The sequence below is a fragment of the Haemorhous mexicanus genome, chromosome Z, assembly GCF_027477595.1.
Source record: "Haemorhous mexicanus isolate bHaeMex1 chromosome Z, bHaeMex1.pri, whole genome shotgun sequence".
NCBI lineage: Eukaryota > Metazoa > Chordata > Aves > Passeriformes > Fringillidae > Haemorhous > Haemorhous mexicanus.
The window spans coordinates 72,803,996-72,817,111 of record NC_082381.1 but is presented as its reverse complement, the minus strand read 5'-3'; the positions used below and the strand labels follow the sequence as shown (position 1 = coordinate 72,817,111).

General features: G+C 37.1%; 1 protein-coding gene across 5 annotated transcripts in view; it reads right to left on the bottom strand.

Annotated features, from left to right (window-relative positions):
* The window catches only part of ARL15 (ADP ribosylation factor like GTPase 15), a 225,823-nt gene that overhangs the window by 209,175 nt on the left and 3,532 nt on the right, over nucleotides 1-13,116 (bottom strand). For 2 of the 5 annotated variants that reach the window (XM_059873221.1, XM_059873227.1), the window contains exons 2-3: nucleotides 5,612-5,702; nucleotides 4,963-5,019 (exon numbers count right to left, since the gene is read on the bottom strand). The exons of 1 other annotated variant lie outside the window; for it this stretch is intronic. In XM_059873221.1, the coding sequence (XP_059729204.1) occupies nucleotides 4,963-5,016 (54 nt within the window). In that variant the 5' untranslated portion in view covers nucleotides 5,017-5,019; nucleotides 5,612-5,702. Of the gene's footprint in view, nucleotides 1-4,962; nucleotides 5,020-5,611; nucleotides 5,703-7,861; nucleotides 7,967-10,056; nucleotides 10,201-13,116 lie in introns of those variants that run through there. 2 more of the 5 variants (XM_059873222.1, XM_059873223.1) reach the window with 2 other exon arrangements.

Genomic DNA, 13,116 nt, shown 5'->3' with positions numbered 1-13,116 from the left:
CTAAAGCTAATGGTCTGTGGAACAACACTGCTGTTCTCTAGAGCAGGAAGGAGGCACGGTCAGCAGCAACAAATCAGACGGAACAAAACCTGTATTCATAAAGTCCCTAGCCCAGGACAAAGCTCTATTCCAACCTGCAAGTTTGTCCAACGGAGACAAAAATTCTAACAAAATTCTGACAAAAATTAATATTTTGACAAAAGTTAATAGGCTAATTTGGCAAACCTTTCCCAGCAAAATCAATTACTAATTTTCAGAGGTTCTCAAAGAGCTGGAAACCCAGTGTATGTCACTGAGTAGCCCAGGGAAGCAATGGTGCCACAGCAGCATTGGCTGCAAGAAGCTGCTGAGCTCTTTGAGGCGGGTAACATGAGCTGTGGCCACAAGGAGAGACTCTCAGCAATGTCAGCTCAGTTCACTTTAACCAAGGAATGCTGTGAAGAGACAGGGAAGAGAACTGTACTCTGATCCACACTCCTGGCCCAGTCTTGATTCTCTCCCCCTTCACCTGTCTTTCCTCATTTGAAAAAATGTTACAACTGTTCCTTTATTTCAGGAAAAGTAGAAAGGAAAGTCTCAGCTCATAGTACAAACCCCACAGTGTGTCTAACATTCACATGCACAGAGCGACACACGCATCAGGACACTCTGCCCTTCTTTCTCCTGTTTAGGTTGGTAGGAACACAAATCACAACTAGCATGGTTCAACCAGCTTGTCCACAGGTTTGCAACAACAAAGCAGGCACAGTCCCACCTCATGCAAGTCACTGCCAACACTGGGGTGATAGCAAGAACCTTTCATTTAAGGCTGGAAGTTAAAAACATTTAGACCTTTCCTTTCCAACAGGCTATCCACAGAATATCAGCAGTGACTGTGAATGGAATTATCCACATTTCCCCAAGGGCAGCACATAAAAGGACTTTTTCCTGCTGCACTTTTGTGCTTTTGTTATGCTACTCATGTCAAGGACACGACATGGGAAAGGGAGGAGTAGACAGGATATGCTATATGAACACTGTTATTACTTTAACTTCGTATTTTCCAATGGGAAACCATGTTAGGGAGGGGAAGAGTCTCATAGGAAGCTTTCCACACTCTTAAATCTCAGGCTGGCTCCAGGAACCTCCCAGGCATGTTCCCATGATTACCTCCTATTTCATGGCTGCCTGTAGTTGCTGGTTTAGTTGATTTCTCTTCTTTCAAGAGCTTCCTCTCCACCACTTCATGAGTAAATGTTATTTCTGTTTTGTTCTAACATCAGACAAATTCCTTTGCACAACAGCTCATTCCAGCCAAACCATTTCAAGACATGAATTTATCATTATAAACAAAGACAAATGTAAGTAAGTCCAAAGTAAACCAGAAAACTAAAAGCACATTTGCATTGTTTAATATACCAACCAAATACAAACTATAGTAAGTAAAGCTGTAAAAACGCATAATTTATTTCCGCTTCTCATTACATTCAAATTCAAGCTCTGAGGCTACTAAAATATCTGTTACTCATGATTTTCAGGAAGAAGATGCCAGCATTGATGCAATGTTGCCACAGTGCATCACTTTTGCCATACCCAGCATTTGAGAGAGAAATGCAGAAAGAGCTGCAGAGAACTTTTTGTTATCCTTGTGTTGCTTTAAAACAAAATTATTTATCTACTGATGCCACATTTTGAAACCAAGAAAAACTTACTTTCTAATTTCCTGAAACAGGAAAATGCATTTTTCAGTGTTTTACCTTCTAATATACATCACTAAAAGACCATGCTTCCACCAGACCTCCTCAGGTATTTTTGCATGGTTCTCACCCCTGTAGAAGCTTTTGTCCTTGTCTTTCTATCTAAAACAAGTTATGTTAAAATTACATTTTGCATGCTCCTGCAGTCACATTTAAAGGTTAGGGACAGAATGATTTATTACCCCTGTTAAAAAAAGCTTAAAATTATATGCAAATGGATGAAAAGAAAAAAGTCTCAAGGGCTAATACAGAGTATCAAAGAACCTTCCAGACTGTATGTGTAGGTTCACAATCATGCACACTGTTTACAAGATGGAGTATAAAGGTTTCAATATGTATAAAGGTGGCAAGTGTTCTATCATAAAAATTGTTTTACAAGACAAACAAATGTGGACTATTTTCCCTCTGAGGTTCACGTACGTAGAATTCTCTATCATTATTTTAACAGGATCAGAAGAAAATTAAATCAGTAACAGAAAGGAAATAAATTATAGCCTTTGTTACAAGCTCTCATATGCTTACAGTCTCCACAGTCACGCAGATTCACAAATTTATCTGCCTGCTCCCACACATCCAATTGACACATCTGATGCAGACACTAGTATGGTGGAAGAGGCAGAAACCTGCACCTGAAAAACTTCTGAGAGAAGTTATGTGAAACAAGTTGAGTTTTATTTTCATTGGCTGGTTGATTTCTTAATCCCAAAAGTTTTCATTTGAGTTTATGATAATGTTTTCCTTCTAGACAAAAACATCTATCAGTTTCAGACCTCTACAAAAATCTATATAGTTTTTATATTAATCACCTCTGCTTTGCTCTTCCTCCCTCCAAGGGTATACACTTTAAAAGTAATCTCATCTAGTTAATTCACCTGAAACAGGCATTATATCTCCTCCTGTACTCTTGCAAAGATGTAGGTTTTCTCCTCACTGCAGGCAGCACAGGCTGTTTTTCCACAGTTCACCATATAAACTCTTCCCCCATCTCATAATCTGTACATTCCATAAAAACAGGAAGCCTATTTAATGGTGTAGTACATTCAATGTAATGCGTGCTTTAGAGTGTTACTGATAAGCAGCTTGATAACAGACTAACAGCTGAGATGTCTGTAGTCCAAAGGACTAAGAGCCTTACTTGCAGCACTGCTCCATGAGGACATGCAGAACAGGAAGTGTCCAAGTACCTCAGTACAAGCTGAACACACGCTGCTGCTAAGGACTGGCATCTGAGAGACTGGTTGGATTTTGGATAAAAATCAATCAGCTAGCAAATGGAAAATTGACTGAATCTGCAAAACTGCATGCAGCAGAAGGCACAACACCCAAGGAATTAATTAGAAGGGAAATATGAACCGGAGTTTTGTGGAGGCTTGCTTCCTGACATCAGTATGGAGCACCCAACACCTGACCGCTGCCAGACATCTGACACACCTGAGTAACGAATCTGGTGACAGTTACAAGCACAAGCAGGGTATGGTGTAGAGGCAGAAACTCTCACACTGTCTTTCCACACAGCTCTCACTTCAGCAGGCCTCTCTGTTTACTGTGATACCAAAACTGTACAAACCTACCTTCCAGTCAGATTATCTGAAACTCACCTTTCCAGTGACAGGCATTTTAATAGTAAGCAAGTACTCGCTGCAGCTAGCATTATCCTAAAGGAACTATTTTAGCCTTCAAATGCACTTTACATGGCATGCCCTATCCCGTACACTGTGGCCATTACACTGCATCTCCAATGCTCTGAAGCCTAGTCGGCATCTCCTCATTATCCCCCCTTAAGAACCAGTAGTCAATGAAATCAGTTTCTTTCAGAATTTAAATAATTAAGCAAGCTGGTTTTATTTTTCAATTTAAAACATTTGATAAAATTAAGTATTTTGCTGCCCAAAAGGTCAGCGTGAGATACCAGTCATTGAACTATCACTATAATGGCAACTGCCACAGCTTAGCAGAGCACTCTAGTATATAGACAACACTTGACCCATTTTAAACTAAAACAGAACTGATTACTATCAGAGGATGTACTGCATTTTACCTTCTCATACCCAGGTCTGTAATACATACATATTTATACTTGGACATTCCCTCAAATTAATTTGAGCAGCTTACTCTAGCCTTCTAAAGAACTAGCAGACCATTTGAGTACCTTGCAGCCATTAAAACCTCAAACTGTAACCCTCTCTGATCCTTAAGATAGTATACTCTTATCACACAGTAATTTTTAGACAGAAAGTCTTCCTAAGAAATTTAAATACCATAAGGAAATATGCCTTTGACTCATCTTTTCCACCATTTAAAAAACTTTTAGATATTGAAAACAGAAAGCAGGCAAATGCTATGGGGAATAAAACCTCAAGCAGATATTTAACACTACCTGGAACCAAACTCTGGGACCAAAAGCCAAGGTTAAGCTTTGAGATTCTGTCCTCAAGTAAGACTTACTGATGGCACATAGCCCTCATCACTGTTGTTCAAAACTCACCCATACTTTTGACTGTATGAAGTGGTATGTTCCAGGCTTACTCCTGAAAAGTGTTAACAGAAGGAGCAGCATTCCCACTTCAAAAGCTCCAGGATATGAAGCATGATTTCAGTTATCGAGTCTTATACATTGTGTAAGCTCTGTATACACTACATTATTGTAATGTGTTAATTTCTACAAAACCCCATTCATCGAACTGTTCTCATCATTTATTAGAACAACTGGAAGAAGAAAAGAAATGATAGCATATTTGGGACACATAGTTTAAGTAAACTTCTTATTTCTCTTATATAAGGTTGCTAAGTTTAACTTAAAAGCATTTCCAAAATGTTAAGGCTCTCCAGACAAAACTTAAAATATGTGCATTTAACTAACATGTTTTAATATGTGACATTACTCAAACATCATAGATATTTAATGGCAAATGTACATAAACCATTACATTATGCAAGAATTTTCAGCAAGTGATGTCCATGAATTCTAAATTTTCTTACCTCAAAAGGCTGGCTGCATTTTTCTTTACCTTTTTTTAACTAAAGTAGAGGATACTTTTTCTCTTCTGGTTTTAGTCAATATTTGAAAGGACAAAAATCTACTGTAGTCTGTTTATGCAAACTAGCATGACAAATTCTTTTTGCTATCTGCATTACTTAAATCCAATCCTAAAAAACTTAAGTAACTTATTTTCACTCAAATGGCATTAACACTAAAAAAAAATACTTAGTTAGAACATCGCCTTACCGTGTAAATGCCAATTCTACAAACAGCAAATGAGAGCTGGATACATTCAGACATAGTCTAAAGGAATTAAAATAAAAACATTATGAAGAATGCTGTTTATTAGGAGCTACTTTTCTTCCCATCTCTCCCCTCTCCCCTGAAAGAAACACCTTCTTCAAGGGTGTATTAAACAACCTTAGAAAAATGCCATAAAAATTCAAGTTATACAGATATATACTACCTCTCATACAGAAGCAGCTAAGTGTAGAGGTGTCAACACCTTCACACTCACTAGTTCAGTATTTCATTATAGGTCTCAAATTATTTAATGATCCCAAAAATGTCTGTACACAACATTAATGATTTGCATGTAAGCTTTCAGTCTCGTTTATTTTTATCTACTCTGATTTAAAAACAATCTGCAAGAATCATTTTAACTGAGTGCTTTTTGGCCTCTTAGTGGACTGTAAAGAACTTCTGTGTTTGTATTTTTCTCTCCTTTTACCATCACTGAAACTGTCTTCTTCTATATAGCAGAATAATGCATATAATTTAATGTCTGCACATTTCTGGAGCCTTATGGCTTTAGCTTTCTAAAGTAGAACACCAAAACAGAACAATTTATTTAGTCTGTTCTTAAGCTGGGAATAATCATATTAAAAGTTTTTACCCTCAACTTGCTCAACTTCCAATCTGATGTGATGCCACAATTCTATGTCTTCTGCAGTCACCCAGAGAGGCTGAGGATGGACTACGAATTTCTGATGAAACAGATGAAAAACACCTTCTTTAATTAGCACAACAAAGCCAGGAAATAAATGCAGCTCTCCAACACCAAAATAAAAACTACTGTAAGTTTGCCATATTTCCTATACAACTAGGTAAAATAAACTAAGCTTACAATTATTTATTCAGAAGAGTAATTGATGAATTACTTTATATAAGGTATTTGAAAGATAAAACTTAAAGCCTTCAAGTGGAACATTTTCATTACGTGTTTAAAAATTCACACATTATCTAAGATAAAGTGTTGGATAACACAGACTTCAAACATACCAGTCAAAACATCTTTTCAACATCTGCTTTCTAATTTCTCCCTCCCTCTAAAAAAAAAAAATTAATTGAAATACCCATTTAATTAGGATTGGGATTTAAAAAGAACAAAACAACAGATTTTATTAATTACAAGTAATAAAAAAAAATGTTTAGCAACATTTTTCATTTGCTGTTAACTATTACATCTAAATTTTAAACAAACAGTATTTCACTGAACTGTCTGGAAGTCAAAAAGTACAGCACAAAAACCTGAAAACAAACTTCAACAGCACAGTTGATTTTCATTTCTTACTTGAAGCAATCTAGCATGCTATTAATGACAAGGAGATGCTGATTTGAAACACCATTTCAGTTTAAGTAGATTTTTTTATTTTCAGCTTTAAGACCAAACATCAAAGTCTATCTCTTGTGCTCTGAGCTTCTCCCAGGAAGAAAAAAATTGACAGAGAAATAGGAACTGACTTCAAGAAATCCTACAGTTACACAAAGTAGGGGGGTGGGGTCATAAACCATAGCCCTCCTGACAGTACTTGCAGACCTTGTTCCAAAGGTTCCAGGGATGGATGATTTCCCCAAGCAATTTAGTCCAGTGCTTCATTACCCTCTCTACTAGAAAGTTTCCTAATGTTTAACCTTGGTCTGTGGCAATTTAAGCCCATACTTAAACACCGGGTGATATATTGAACGATTTGCATTTTCAGTATCCTGGCAGAATCTATGTTGCTGGCAGACAACTTTATATACAAAGTAAATTATTATTTCAGCTTGCAAGAGAAGTAAACATGCAGCAGTAGCAAACTGCATAGCTTTTTCATGTATACAGTTTGCTTTTATTCTAGACAAGCACAGCATTATAAATTGTTTTCTTTTTTTTAACTTTTGTTCACTACTTCCAGGCTATGCATTAGTGGGAGAACTAAGCTGCAGTTCAAATTCTCCAGCAAGCCCCTGTAGATCCTTGCTTCAAGCAGAATAAAATAACATACAGCCCGTGTTACCTTACTTATCCATTGCTGGGTTTGCTACTGTTAACATTCTGAAACCACAGGCTACTTTAATTATTACAATGCATGAATTCTGTCACATACAGTACTGATTAACGTTTCCATTGTGTATTTCTCAGTGAAATATTAAGATAATCCCTTTTCCAAGCCTCCAAGATAATGCTTATAAACTACATTCTATTACGGTAAAAAGGGTCACTAAATCCAAAACTGCCATTAATATCTGTTATATCTACCTATCCTTTCTTCTGAAAATTTACATTCTCTCCCCAGAAGTATTTCAGTTTAATCCTTGAAAAAGTGACAGGAATTGATTTAAATAATTAAAAGTTTAGTGATACTACCCTTCAGACTATCAGTCTGACCACTGAATTAACACATAGTTGATAATCTGTTGCTGCAATGAGGAGTTTATTCTTCACACTTGTAATCTTTCATTACTTTGGTTGTGCAACTCACTTGGGACCATACAATTGGGCAACAAAACAATTGTTGGAAAATTTACATGTAATTTACTTACAGTTTATGGTTGCTTTCAGAAAGGATTTTACACGGTAAGCATGAAAATAAAAGGAAAAAAATGTAAAAATATACCTACAAATACTATGGAAGAAAGATACCCTGTTTGACACAATTCTACAAAGCCTAATTCTTCACAGATGTGATTTCACATGTCTAAAGCAAATAATGTAGTCATCAGATTAAATATGTCAAACACTATATGTTTGCGTCTCTGCCAAAAAGCACCCTTCTGCCTAGGCAAAAGGTCATCTCACAAAAATTAAATAATTTCTCCCACTGGAAAGCAAACTCATAGCTAACTTTCCTATTCACCCAAGAATTTGTTATTTTAATCATACCTTGTAAAAATGTGGCTGTTTATAATGACTTAGAAAGATGTCCGCCCTGCAGCTGCGCAGCGTTCACAACAAGCATCTGTTCTGTCCATTTTTTGAAGTATTCAGCTATCAGTACAAATACCAGTAAAAAGTAATTTCAGTATCTGGTGTTTAAAAAAAATCTCATTCAGCTCTGACACAGGCACACAGTCTGCAATTCACAAAGCCATTGTTTTAAATATCTATTTTGTCAGCAAATACAGGATTAAATCCCTACTCATAATATTTACAAGAGACCAGATTTTGAAAAGATTAATTAGAGCATGCTCTGCAACTGATGACTTCAAGCACCAAGCTGAAAGCATTAGCCTCAAGAACTTTGGTGGGCAAAAGGGGAGGGTGATCCTAACCAAGTTCTCAGGAAAGCACCAAAAGACTCAACACCTGACAGAACTGCAGAAGCCAGTCAATTCTGCTACCCAGCAGAAATACTCAACTCAATCTCAACTCACTGTGACATAATCCAAATAAATTACAGCACTGAATAAAGCTCCAAGACCACAAAAACAGAAAGCAAAACAAGAAAAGGAAGATGTTAAAGGTTTTTTTCTGGTGATAGGTTTCTTTAATACACTTAAGATCAAGGTACACTTCTGCTCATTTATAATGAAGTGATACAACCCAGTAATCACTTGGAATTGCTGGATCTTCCAGGCAAAAGTTTTTCCACCTGTATTCTTATCTGCATAATTTTCAGTATAAAATTGCAAAAATTAGCAATACAAGTGTATAAAATATGCAGGTTTTAAGGTACCTTTAAGTATGGAGCCTGAAACAAATTCTCAGTGCTTATGTGTTGTAAGGAACACGTGGGTACCCAAAAGCACACACAACAACACTACAGTAAAGGCAGCAGGAACTTTGACCAGAACTGCTATCTGCTAACCTTGCCTACTGAACTCCAACTAGTAACTCCAAGGCTCCCCTTTCTGCACAAGATGTCACAGCCCTCTAGCACATTCCATTAGTAACATTTATAATTTAAACTCCCTGAATTCTTTTTAATACTGTTCTCAGGGGAAAAAAAGGCACAGAAAATATTTTCACATTCTCCTTTAATGCTGAATAATTAGATTTCTAAAATACCAATCTTCTTGTACATAATAATTAGAAAAATAAATCTCAGTTTAGAGACTAGAAGAAACCTGATGTTGATGGAAAAGCAATGATATGTGAACAGGAAATAGGACTAGATCCAAGAATTCTCTTGTCATCATAAAAAGTAATCAAGTGGATGCACCAGAGAACAATGCTCTCCTCTCTTTTAGGCAATATTCTCAGTAGAACAGTTTTCCATGACTGTTTCCAGGACTGCAGTGGCTCAGGCAATGAAAGATACAGATTAGCCAGCAGAAAATTAATAGCTGCAAGAACAGCATAGACATTTCTCAAGAATTGTGGACCCCCAGAAATTATGCAAGTTTTTAGGCAAGAAGAAAGCACTGAGAAAAGAGAACACTCATTGTAGAGTGCATCATCCCTCTACACAGGTTGTCTATACAGCCTCAGGTTCACTTAGTGTTGTGGGCCTCACATAAAAAGTTATAAATTTGTTAAAACACAGATGTCAGAAAGCCAATAGCCCTTCCTCACACATTAAGGAAGCACTTCCAAGCAGAAGGAGTCTGTTAGCTACATGCCCCTGGAGCAGAGCAAGTATCTTCATAAATACCTCTTAATTAAAAAGTCCCACCTCCTGTGCAGTCAATGCAATTATGATTACACAGGACAGCACTCCTGGACACCACTCAGAATATCTCAGTTTTCTAACTGAGTTCTGTCCCAGAACTGATTCTAGATTCCTCCTCAATGAGGAGGAATAATGGATGTCTTTAGTCCACAGCAAAGAATCAGGATATCCAGGGAATCCTACCTCATGGACCTATCCTTATGTTCCAGTAATCACAACTTCAGGATTTCCTACCATCATACCTGAACACCATGTTTAATACCGACCCACAGTGGACCTGTCCTTGAAGACACTGTACAAATTCCTGGTCTACTCATTTTCACCTCTCTAACATTACTGCACAAGTGAGAATTCAACTACACTCATGCAAAAAAACAGTTCCTGGATTATAACTGTGAGTTCTTCTACATGGAAAAAAAATTGCTTATTGCCTAGTCTCTGATTCAAAAGATATCTAGACTATTACCTCCTCATACCAGTCAGCTGTCTTTTCTTCAGACTGAAGGGCTGTAGCTACTTATCTCTGCTTGTATGGAAGAAATTGCCTTTCTCTGTATTTTCGTTGGTTTTTCAATACTCCTCTGTATTTTCCTTAGTTTTTCAATACTCTTCCTGAAATGAGGCAACCAGAAATGCAGCACGTAAGACAAGAGCAAACCTTATATTTAGGCAATGTAAAAATAAGATCTTTCTCTCTTTTTCCTCCTTAATACTCGAAATTTGTTGACAGACGTCTGGGATGAGATGACATTTTAAAGAAGGATCCTCATACCCTTTCCTGAGTACTGATGATATTTTAGGGCCTATCCATGCATCTGTACTGCCATGTGACTTCTTCTAAAAATATATGCAACTTTGCATGTATCAACACTGAATTTCATCTGCCATTTTATTACAAATATCAAAAGAGGTACTAGATTTTTTTCCTGGGTTCAATCTGCATTCTTAATATTTGTCTCTGCATCAGCCCACCCAAAGCATATGCAGTTTATACAACTAAACACAAACGTGAAACTCCCTTGTAATCTCTGCATTCACTTCTCCCTCTTATTCACTGCCAGAGCTGGGCTCTCAATGCTCATTTGTATTTCTCATGAAATTTTTATTACAGACTACAAAATTATTACTTCATTTTTAATTGTTTATAAGTTTTTCACCTCTATTAGAGTCAAAATCACATAAAGAAAGACTAAGCAATAGTTGTTGTAAAAGCTAATAAAATGTGGAAAACAGATGTTTCTTCTATACAAAAGCTCCAAGTCATAACAAAAAAAAGAAATCTGCAAACTTACTTCCCCCATATCAACAGCTCTTAGTGGATCTTGGATGCCATCTTGCTTACTCAGACTCTCCAATGCCAAAAGCTAATGTGGGTCCTGTGAACAATTTTTTCTTCTGTTCCTCCACCAAAACATACAGCAGAGCATCAAAGATTCATGCTCCTCTTACAAGCAACAAAGCTCTAGGGCAGGACTGCATCTACTGTAAGAGCACTTGTCAGCTACATTTCCTGCTTTGTGTCTCTTCCTCAGATAGAAGGAACTTACTTACACACTCATTGGCAATTAATTTAGTCACCGTACCAGGCTGCCAGAGAGAAAAATAAATTCTGTATGCTGAAGAGCCTTGGCATGAGATGAGCCATCTTTTGTTAGATTGCAGATACCCTGCTTATGTCCACAAGGACTTTAATACAGTCACAGTCAGACAATTTGCACTTCAGAAAGTTATCCTGCACACAGAGTGCAAAACAGCAAAACCAACATAATGCAGAGTAGCGCGAGCCAAAACACAAAGAAGCACAAGATTTTAAATACTGTTGTGGTTTTTTTCATAGGGCTTGACAGCTCTTTGGGCCCACATTTAGTTTTAAACTAAACTAAAAATGCTTCTTTTATTAATGGAGAGCTAATATCTTCATACAATCACAAAACTTCAGAACTCCATTTAAAAGAATAAACATCACAAGCTGGCAGTATTAAAAAACATGAGCTGATGATACTGACAAGCAGCCAAAAATGTTAATCAGCATGTGGTATTAGAAGGAATATTTTGTCCTTACTAAATGCAGATATTCTCACTTACTAAAAGCTTGCATTTCTAACCTTTTGTGAAATTCCTCACCATGTTGCCTTGCAGCTTGGAGGTCTGACTGAAGAATTCAGGAGCAGCACACTGTGGAGCAACATGGTGTGGTAGTACATAGCAAGAGCTGGAATTGAAGACCAAGTATTCTTACTGCATACTGCAGGCACTAATTCTGCTCTAGGCCCGTGGTGTAAAAACCCATTAGTGAAGTAAATCTTTCCATCTGGTTTCATTTGAAAAATATTAAATTCATGTCATCTGTGTTCACTCTGCAATGCAAACCTAGGTAAGCATTACCTTCTCCAATTAAAAGATTCTCATCTGATCCAAACACTAACACAGTTGCATGCACCTTACAGCTGTTGTTTTCTCTCCTGCACTCAGCTATATCTGTATTTTGAAACAACTGTCAGACCCTTCATCCTTGTATCTAATCTACTTCCCAAAGGGAAGGGACAATATGCTCTACAGAAGGTGTAAGTTTTCAAGGCTGTTAATAGCTGAGAGATCAGTCAACACAGAGCCCAAACATTCCTTATTGTTACATTACAAAAGGCAGAATTCCTATGAGAGGGGCGTTCAGCAAACAGTAAGAAGACGTGGCCCTACCTATAGACTGTGGCAGCTCATGTTGCAGGCAATGTATCCAAATCACACATGTGCCTCAGAAGAAAAATACAGAGTTGCTAGTATGGACCTTAACCCATTTTTCCTTATTCAAAGGACAGCATCTACGGGTTTACAAAGTTTCACTGAAGTTAAACTCTTACCTTCAAACATACACTTCTCTAACGCATTTGCAGTGTGAGAAAAAAATGTTTTCTATGACCTGCAGATACCAAACAATGGAACTGGCAACAGCAATGGAAAGACGGGATCTGAACTATACCAGAATCACTAAGTGATCTCGATCTAATCCATATAGCTACTTTCTGAAACTAACCTGTCCAATTAAATTAAAGAGCCTAACTATTTAAAAGAAAGGTCTTAAAAGTAAGCAGCCCAAGAAAGAAAAATTGCTCAAAAACATGTAAGTTTTTTAAGTATCACCTAACACTTTAAGAACACCAGTTTGGATTATGCAGCTTTCCCCAACCAAGACTTTGTCTGAACACTAACCATCTAGAATGAGAGGTCAAGACTGTTCAGAAACAAAACAGAAACTCTTAAGTCACTTCAAGGCCTATTCAAATATTCATCTAAAATTTGAAAATTTAGTTGAATTTACTCAAAAACTTAACAAATTTTAGATTTCATGTGCATGCATACTGGAGTAAAATAGTTTGTGTCTGCTAATAAGTGCACAAAGAACAACAAGAACCCACCCAAACTTGTTAAAAGAAACCAATCCCCAACAAAGAAACAAGGATTCTAGCACACTAGGAGCGTGCACTCTCTTGACATTGCAGAACTCATGTTCCTGTTTAACTCCTCAGAA